At 40.9% G+C, this 10,421-nt stretch overlaps 1 protein-coding gene across 1 annotated transcript in view; it reads left to right on the top strand.

Annotated features, from left to right (window-relative positions):
- The window catches only part of babam2 (BRISC and BRCA1 A complex member 2), a 126,463-nt gene that overhangs the window by 112,864 nt on the left and 3,178 nt on the right, over window positions 1–10,421 (top strand). Inside the window, exons 9-11 of the mRNA XM_050062526.1 lie at window positions 8,669–8,739; window positions 8,901–8,983; window positions 9,131–9,284. Coding sequence (XP_049918483.1) covers window positions 8,669–8,739; window positions 8,901–8,983; window positions 9,131–9,284 — 308 coding nt within the window. The remainder of the gene's footprint in view (window positions 1–8,668; window positions 8,740–8,900; window positions 8,984–9,130; window positions 9,285–10,421) is intronic.

The following is a 10,421-nucleotide window of genomic DNA, read 5'->3' as shown; positions in this document are numbered from 1 at the left end:
TGGAGACGGCTTATGGTAGAGAAATGAACATTCAATTCACGGGTAACAGCTCTGGTGGACATTCCTGCAGTCAGCATGCCAATTGCATACTCCCTCAAAACTTGTGACATCTGTGACATTGTGCTGTGTGATAAAACTGAACATTTTAGAGTGGCCTTTTATTGTGGCCAGCCTAAGGCACACCTGTGCAATAATCGTGCTGTCTAATTAGCATCTTGATATGCCACACCTGTGAGGTGGGATGGATTATCTCGGCAAAGGAGAAGTGCTCACTAACATAGATTTAGACAGATTTGTGAACAATATTTGTGAGAAATGGTCTTTTGTGTGTATAGAAAATGTTTTAGATCTTTGAGTTCAGCTCATGAAAAATGGGAGCAAAAACAAAAGTGTTGCGTTTATATTTTTGTTCAGTGTACATGTTCACACAGTACATCTGTTCGTCTGTCCCATTTTCATGAATGCAATATCTCAAGAACACCCTTAAATTTGGCACAAACGTCCACGTTGACTCAACAATAAACTGATTCGATTTTGGTGGTCAAAAGTCATTGTGACCTTACGAAACATGTTATTGGTCATATATGCTAATTATGACTAAATTTTACACAAATCTGTAATGGAATAAGATGATGATGTAATGACATTTCATATCCAAAAGGTCAAAGGTCAACTTCACTGTGGCATCATGTGCCAATGTTTTCTAGCTATTATTTAACCCTCTGGAGTCCACGGACGTGCCGGTGTGTCCAAATCACATGACCAATGACGCAGCCTTGCTAAGTCTCCATTTCAACTTGTGTCGAAAGTGCGGACTTCAAACTATATACCAATTTCATCGGCCAAGTAATACCAGACTTATGACAAATAATTTACGCCACGCTTTTTTCTGAATATTGTCGTGTTTGGTGCAGGAAGAAACTGCAAAAACGGGCTATTCTATGGAAAGTGCTCGCAAGCAGAAAGTGCTTGCAAGCAACAACAAAGAATATGACACCCCCTTTCCTGTTGGTGGTGTTTTTTGTGTGATTTTACATCCAATGTGTTAATACAGTATGTCAAAATGGAAAAATAACTGTAAAGTCACACAGGTGAGGTTGTGCTGACAAAACATGACACCAAACAAAGCAAGGTAAACAGTTTTTAAGGTGAAATTTAAAGGTAAAAGCAAAAGACGGCCAGTTATACCCTTGACCTCAAAGGGTTAACACCATATCTCAGGAGGGGGAATATTTGGTCAGGTACTGAATTGGTGACACTGATCTTGGGTGCCCTCCTTGAAACAGTGCTGATTGTATAGATGTGTGTGAAGCATCCATGTTTTAGAATATGTAGTTTCTTTGCAGCAACATCCATATTTGAAGCATGGCTACATATGAGTCTGGACAGACATGGATGAAACTGTAACTGCAACGTGAATTCTAGTTTTTTAGACTGAATAACTTCTGCATTCACACAGACAGAGCATGTTAGTGGAGTGGAAAGGTAGGAATTTCTGCTCCTAGCTCAATTCCTCACTCCAGGCCTCTGTAATCAATACGGCTTGCTCCAAAAAATTTAAATCTTTTTTATTTTAATTTTAGCTAACAGGAGTAGGGCATCTGTACGACTTCCCAGTTTCCTTTTGAAACTCTGTTGTCAAGCTCACAGCAGCAGCAGTCAGTTTTTGACAGAAAATAGTGTTTGCGCAATACACAGATGCATTCTGGGTTGGGCATGCTTCGATCTCATGGCGTGAGCAGTATGAAGCTCCAACTCCAAAATCTGCTCTGCACTCCATCCAAAATCCTTCTGCTCACGCTCCACTAACATGCTCTGCACACATGGGTACCTATCTGTGGAAGGGAAACGTTTCTGATCAGTATCAATACAAACATGTATTCTTTCTCTATCACTATTGTTCAGTTGCCACCAAAATAATGCCACCAAAATAATGCCCTTGTAGATCTCACCAAATAACCCAAACACACCGATTTTCAAGATGTATTGTTGTCAGATATCAGATCAGTCACTCTTTCTAGTATAAAAGCAGGAGGTGGTGTGAGCACATATGTGACAGAGAGAAGAGAGATTTCTTAATCACACAGCAGGAAGCACTTCCGCCGTTGTTGCATCACACTCCCCACAGACACATACACAAACACAGTGAATGGACGAGCAGGCGAGGGAGTCATGGGCGCAGGCAGGTTTGAATACCTGCAGAGCAAGATCACCTGTCTTGCATCACTCAAAGCTCCAGGCAGCCAATAAAAAGACTTGGCTGCAAGTCACAGTGGCAGTGGGGGTGGGAAATCCTTTCTCGGTATGGGTGTGAAAGTTCAGTGATCCACAGTTCCCTTGAAACAGTCACACACACACACAGTCACACACACACAGTGTAACTAGATAAACAGCTTATGTGGCCTTGCAGCTTTTGAGAAAGCTCAATTGCCGCCTCCACTGTCCCATGTAAACATAATTGAACAGGAGGCTGAGTCACAATGCGTGTCTGTGTTTAAGAGCTCTTGCAGATATGAGACCCGTCACACACACAACTGTGTGTATCAGAGATTACTACTTTCCTCTTTCACAAAATGCCGTCATTCATACATGGTTGATGAGTAATCACAAGCATGCAGTAGCAGCGGGCAAGGAAATACTGTCTGTAGCTGTGTTCATGATATATCCTGTCCTCAACTGAACCTCACTATTTTACTACATGCTTTTGACTGCTGAGGGCTGGGACAAGTAATAACAGCAATATCTTGCAATGCAGACTTTTATTATGCAGTTTAGACGCACTGGCACCAATATCACATTATATTATCACATTATTCTTGCATTGCTGGAACAGAAACTCAGTTTATCCCTTCTTGCTGATATGTGAACTCTGAAATTGCTCTTTTTTCCAAAAAAGGTGATGGTAGGCAAGGGTCAATATGAAAAATTCATATCAGTTATCTGGCCAAAACAATTGTGATTCACAATATTATCCCGGTAATCTTCAAAATAAGTTTAAAACTCTTCAAATGGCACCAAAACATACTGGACTTTACCTTAAACTTTGTTGTTGTTACGTTTTTTTATTGCTGTACATATAAGACACACATCTTTTTTTAGTGAACACCTTTTTAGTGAAAATCAAACAACCTTAAAAAGCCAGGCTTTTCACCTATTTGAAACAGTGTCATAAATATGCCAGTGCTGATTAAGATCTTTTACATTTTCGAGGTTGGTGTGTATGCATCCTGTTTGTGCAGAGTCTCTTTTATGGTAACTGCTCAGCAGTTTCTGTGGGTGCTGCTGGACATGATATTCACGATTATCCTGATAATGGAAAATCACCACGATCAACTTAATGTGTTTTTTATCACAATTTGCGATATATATTGTCCCGTAGATGGAAAACACCACAAATCCAGCTACCTGACATTAAAGCCCTGTTTTCACCAAACACCTTTGGAACCAAAAGTAACCCTCCAGACATGGTTCCAAGACCTTAGGTCCACTTAGCGCAAACAGTACTCTTAATGTGGGCAGCGTTGTTGTCACTCACTGCTCCCTCGAGCACCCGCTGTATTTCCTTATCACCAGTGATACAGAGGGAAGTCTGCACCTCCTTAATCAGCCACAAAGTGGGGTTACACGCTGACAGTTTCAAAACAAAATAAAACAGGCTGCAGTGAGAGTCTCTCTCCATGGGATGTTTGATGTTTGTGCATTTAGTCCTTTTCAAGCAAGCTCAGGGGTTCAGTGTTGCCGGAGCCCACAGGAAGGATGCTCCGCACCCAAGTGAAAGTCCTCTATTGACCAATCAACGGACTGCAGTGTTCACAGCTCCACCTTTTAGTATCATATCTGTGTGCTAGGTACCCCAACAGACGGGTGACAAAAATGGTAGTGGTATGGAACAGTTCTATTGGTACCATCCACAACTTTTTACAGTGGAAACGGGGGGAAAAGCACAATTAGCTGAACTGAATGGTATCATACTGCTCGGTGGAAACAGGGCTTAAAATATAAGTGTGGTTGTCGAATAACCTTAAACAAACCTCATCCTGATGCAGTCTATATTGGAGATATATATTGCTGAGTCTTATTCCCAGGTAGTATTTGCACTGAACGACCCGGGAATGAGACTCAACAATCACCTAACAATGTTCAATATTCCGATCACTCTTTCTCCAGAGTTACATACAGCACTTTAATAATCCAGACTAAGATAAACCGGCTGGTTTAACAACACACATCACCACCTCATTGTGACCGATGGAGCAGTTCACTCAGCGTTCTACTGTTTTTTTTCCTTGTAAAGAAGGTATTTTCTTACTGCAATTAAATACTGCAAAGTCAGCTTCCAACGTGATCGATCATTGCCATTTCAGAAGATGAGTCAGACCGTTCCTGACGCATCTTCTGTTTTGATCATTTAGTCACTACATAACAGTCTTACTAATTGTCTCACTTCTTAAATATGTGGCCTTTGCTGTGTGATAATCTCTTCTTTTTTCCCCTGAAAGTTACAGTTATGTTTCTAAAATAAAGTGAACTAGTACTTAAAATAAGATGTTTCAATAAACCGTCTTAATTTCTAATGACACCGTGCCCCTAGTACTCTATATTACCATCTAATGTTGGAAAGATAATCAGAATATCTTAATGTGAGTTCTCCTGTGAGTTCCTCACTAATTCTGAGGCATACTGTTCAGTCCATTTTAAAGTTAATTGCAATGCAAATTATTACTTAACTTATCATAACTTAGGTTAAGGTTTATTAAAATTATTGACTATTTATCCATAATCAGTGTATTACATACAGTAGATGTCAGTCACACCCCCAGTTTGGAGAGGCAGGCAGGAGTACTGACACTGAAGCTTAGCAATGCACCGTCTTGCATCGTATTGTAATGTATATGAAATATTTAGAATATTTCCACCTCTTTACCTTTATGCCAAACAGTGATATCTGATAAGGAACAGAAGCCGTTATATCGCTCACTTCAAAGCCAGACTCAATTGAGAAAAACAATGATTTAACATCGCTGAAGACAGTAGCTGCTGATCTACTGCTGCCTTGATCACTTAGTTAGTTTGTGTTGTTGTCCATTTTTGGTGTTTTCAGTGGTTGGTTTGGATTCCCAAAAGTCACACAACAACACAAACAAATTAACTTATGTAAGGAGCAGTAGACCACGCTAAACACAGCTCCTGTTTTGAGCTAGCTAAAATGACTGTTTTTCTCAATGGAGTCTGGTGGCTGTGACAAAAGCATAGATGAGGAACTGTCTGTGGCGAGGTAAAGAGATGAAAATGTTTTCAATACGACACACACTTAAACTGATATTGATTTTTTTTAAGTGGCTAAAAAATTTGTTGCTGACCCGTCTACAGCAGTACATTGACTAGCTTGCATGTTGGCACTGCTGCCGCTTCTCCAAACTGGGGGTGAGCCGACTGACAACTACTGTTTGTAATACACTGACTACACATAAGTACCATATCCAACACCACTACCTAATTTACGTTTAGTAGCCTCAGCTGATACAGTATAATCTGCCACTGATAATGTTTTTAAACCAGATCCATAATGCAATCGTCAATCATAACCCAACTCTATGTATAATTTAACAATATTCACACTGGTGTAGTTTTATATGGCTCCATTTTGTTCATACCCCTTTGATCAAATATCTAATTTGAAGACTGAGGGAATTCTGCTGCACATGTTTTTGGTGTTGTTCAGTAATCTGAGCTTTGCCAGCAGGGCCCAGGTGCAGTGATGTATAATCATCCTGCAAAGGCTTAGTCTTGCAAAGTGAATGGAGCAGGTCACCTTCATGGCTGGCTGGCTGGCTGACTGCAGGCTTTCTCACCTGCCCAGGATGCTCAGCAGTCAAGCGAGCTCTCAGCTTCTCCTCTTTGGACTTAAAGATAATAGTTCATCACACCTGTCAAGACATGCTCAGAACCTGTTCTTGTGTGTGTGTGTGTGTGTGTGTGTGTGTGTGTGTGTGTGTGTGTGTGTGTGTGTGTGTGTGTGTGTGTGTGTGTNCCACCTGTCAAAAATCCAACTCACTCACTCACCGGTGCTTAATATGTATGCTCTTATAGTTCTAAAAACCTGTCGGCTTTCAGCAAGAAGGCCAGCTGGGGCTTTTCTGTGTTGAGTATGTTCATGATGCCTTGCTTTAGGGTGTTATACTCAGTGTACTACAAAGACAACCTACATTTAAACAAGCACTACAGCATGTTTCTCCTTTTCTTATGTGGTGAACAAGGTTGCTAAGCATGCTTGTAGCTCATGAGATAAACAAAAACCTGAAATTACTGTATTTTATTTTTTGTAAGAACTGGATGTAGAGGCTCCACATAAAAATGTTGACTGAAATGGAGAAATTGTATTCAAATTAACACAGTACCTTGAGCAGACAGTCTTTTCTTGTTGCATTTGACAGACTCTATGGTAGAGCTTTTAACACCAGCTTATTTGGCTGTCAAGTGGTAAGCTAAAGACTTTGTACTTTGTACTGTGACATTTAAATTTGCCTGTACAAAGATTGCATGTAATGCCACTTTTGTGCTCTGAGCCGTCTGGTTTTAAAGTGAAAGCAGCCATTAAAAAGTTCACCTCTCATAATCTCTCCACAGGCCGAGGCATTGTTTACGTTCTGGGCGGGTTGGCTTAGAGAGCCTCTCCGCTACAGTAGTGTGTACAGTGCTGCCAGCATTTCCTCTCAGGCTGCACACAGGCTGAGAGTTAATACTGCCTGTAAAGGGTTAATTCAGGGCAAGATAGACCCTGAAACCATGTGGACAGGAGAGGACATGTGCTGAGGGGAAGACAGGGGGGGATGAAGTTGATGAAATTGAAAACATTGTTCTTGTTCATTAAACAAGGAATGCAGAAAATGCTGTTGCTGCAAGGATCTTCTTTCAGGCCGGAGGTCTAAGACCTACAATCATGCAATCATAATATCCACTGTGCAAGCCATCTCCCTGTTTGTTGATGATTTTATTGGCTTTCTACTAATGAAATCATTTTTGAAATTCTTAAAAATCTTTAAAAATTTGTTGTGCCAGATGCTCGCAAATATATACGATTTAATGAACTGCAGTATTTATCTTTGTGGTTTGATGTCAAGTGCCAATAGCAAAATAGATATTTTTTTATAGTGTAAATAATTACCTTCATAGAGAACAATATCGTGTTTTTTACATGACAGCAAAGGCAGTGGAGTCTAACACATTATACTGTCCCTTATAAACTGATTGATAGAATGCATGGTAAGAGCCTACAGACGAATCCATTGTCCCTCTGAGTGGCTACTTTTCCTTTAAGGGAGTGACCCAGTGTTGCCAGTAGAGCTTGGTTTAAGGTATCGACCAAAATAACCGAGTACCAAGTAGTATTGAAATGTCTCCTGTCAAACGATACCTGCATTTGATACTTTATGCGCAGATGGTCTGATCCCAGTCTGTCCCAAATTCCCACAGGATCAGCAAGCTTTCTCTTGCTGCCATCTCCAGAGCTGCTCTCTTTCCAGCATGAGGTCCCAACAAAGTCAGTCCAAAAGGGCTCGACTCTGTCATTAAACCTGTTAATAACTGTTAAACCGGTAACCAGTAATAACCAGTAAAGTTAGCCATGTGATGCTAACAGTTAGCCCTGTCACTGTGTGTGTTGCCGGGTGGACTCTGACAACCCTCCCTGGTGTTGAGCTCACACTCCTGCAGCAGCAGCTACAACCCATACAGTCTGTGGTGTGATGAAGTTGGACGTGGGAAGTCCGAGATGCCATCAGAACATTAGAGACTATGGCTATGCTACACGTTGCTGCATTCACATTATGGATATCAAATGAAGTACCCTATTGGTATTGTTATCTCTTAAAGGGTACTGGTATCAGCACTGGTATCATAAATGATACCCAGCCCTGGTTGCCAAATGTTCAGTAATTATGATAATTGTATGATAATTTAGTCCTTTGCATGATGTACAATCAGTAACTCTAAAACTCCCTAAATGCATGATAATAGTGACAAGTCATAGTTTCATCTTTTTCCCATAATAGTGAAATGGTAATGAGCTGATTTGGAGCCAGTCCAGTTATTCATCATAGGTTCACTCTCTTAATAACTGATGACAGAAAACTGGATTTGCAGTAAATTATACAATTATAGGGCGGCACGGTGGTTTAGTGGTTAGCTACATTAGCTACTACCATTGTCGCCCTTCTGCATGTTCTCCCTGTGTCAGCGTGGGTTTTCTCCAGGTACTCCGGCTTCCTCCCACAGTCCAAAGACATGCAGGTTAATTGGTGACTCTAAATTGTCCGTAGGTGTGAATGTAAGCCTGAATGGTTGTCTGTCTCTATGTATTAGCCCTGTGATAGTCTGGCGACCTGTCCAGGGTGTACCCTGCCTCTCGCCCAATGTCAAGCTCTATGCACACTGGCCTGCATTCAGACAGACTGTAGTAAGCTTGGTGAACCCATGGATGCATTGTGAACCTTAGCACAGACCTTTGGCACATATTGATGTACATTGCGATCTTCTGGGTGTGCCACAGTCCAAATTTGACTGTACAGTAGTGTCAAAGTTCTGGAGTCTTTTGACAATTATTTTTTATTATTTGACTTTTGCTAATCCCTGATTGCATGCACTAAATTCTTCACTTTGTTCTCTGTAGGTGCAGTATGTCATCCAAGGCTATCACAAGAGGAGAGAGTACATTGCTGCCTTCCTCAGCCACTTTGGAATGTGAGTCAACTACAGAGGATCACATCCTCCGCTGAAGTGATCACAGCATGTGTTCAGCGATCACTCATTTATCACCGTCCTTGTCTTTTAACGTGAAAGTAGTTTTGGAGCAAAATAAGACCCAGCAAGACTTTGCAGAAATGAGTGTGTGTGTATTGCAGGGGCGTGGTGGAGTATGATGCTGAGGGATTCACCAAACTCACTCTCCTACTAATGTGGAAGGACTTTTGCTTTCTTGTACATGGTAGGAAAGTCACAGAACACACACACAGTAATAGTGGAGTCTGTTTCTGATCTGCCTGGATCACATCTGATGCTGTTACCTTATGATCCTCTTTTTCTCCTTCTGCTTCTGTACATTTCTCTCCTTTCGTCCCTGGGCTCTTTGTAGTGGATCTCCCTCTGTACTTTCCGAGGGACCAGCCCACCCTCACCTTCCAGTCTGTGTACCACTTCACCAACAGCGGCCAGCTCTATTCTCAGGTGCAGAAGTCGTATCCCTACAGCCCGCGCTGGGACGGCAATGAGATGGCAAAGAGGGCCAAGTGAGTAGATTCTGCCTTATCTGAACCTCTGCAGTTTGGAAATTATACAATTTGATTTGAATATGTCTTTAAATGCTAAAAGCCATTTAACACTCTTTGTAAATAGAGAGGTAAAACGAAATACAGCGGACATCTACCTAAAAATAAAAGGTCTTGAGATACTCTGTTCTCCACAAAGTCAAGTGCATCTAAGGACTACTCTATTCTATTCTCCCAAGACTGCAAAGCCATGTGAAACACAAAGTCATTTATCATGATCTGCATCAGATATTTATTACAATAGGACCCTATTGTTGGGAATGCACCACACACAGGCCATTTGTTGATATTCACAGATTTGATTCCACCCTCTATAAACATAAACTGGTATGACCCCATAAGAGTAAATCTATAGGCGTCGGCCACAGCCCGAGCAGTGTTTGCTTTTTGCATGGCCAAGGTTAATAACTGCTGTAAATATTTGAAAGATATCAGTGACTACAGGAGGGGCAGGAGGCAATGCAAAATCTGTTTTGCTCAAAGGTTATCTGTGTATTTCTTTCTGGACTCATTTGTTCGCATTAATACATCTTAATGTCTCCACTCAAAAAATCTGCAGACCTGTTTGGATTACCATCTGTTGGCTCCTGGATTTGACTACAAGAGGTTTAGCTCAGCAAATATTGTTGAAAGGAAAATCTGGTATTATTCAACCTGGGTCTTATTCTCATATTTGTAGGTGCTCTGACTTTGGGTCAGGCTAACTTTGCAGTCACCAACACCATTTGAGAGGTTTCTGAAAAACGTCTTCAGCAGAACAATGTATATCAGGGCAAGCAGCACAAACCTTTTTAAGCCTTCCAAATAAACTTAAGCAACCCTTTAAAAATGCTTGTTTCTGAGCCTGAAGTTCAAATAATGTCAAACTCTTGTCTCTGAGTCCCAAATAGAAAAATTTGCCCCCTGGATTTGCTTTTTTGCTAACCATATGGGGATTTAGTCACGAAAGCTGTTTAGTTAGCCAACTAAAAAACTATCTATTAATCTACAGTAATAAGAAACTATACTACTAATACTCATTATACTGATATATAGCGTGATCATATTGTAACAGAGTTGAGCAGATCTTACTATATAATGACGAAAACTCTGTCTGTG

Source organism: Epinephelus moara, chromosome 14, assembly GCF_006386435.1.
Source record: "Epinephelus moara isolate mb chromosome 14, YSFRI_EMoa_1.0, whole genome shotgun sequence".
Taxonomy (NCBI): Eukaryota; Metazoa; Chordata; class Actinopteri; order Perciformes; family Serranidae; genus Epinephelus; species Epinephelus moara.
Note: the sequence above shows the minus strand (reverse complement) of the source record. Positions and strands in the feature narration are given on the sequence as shown.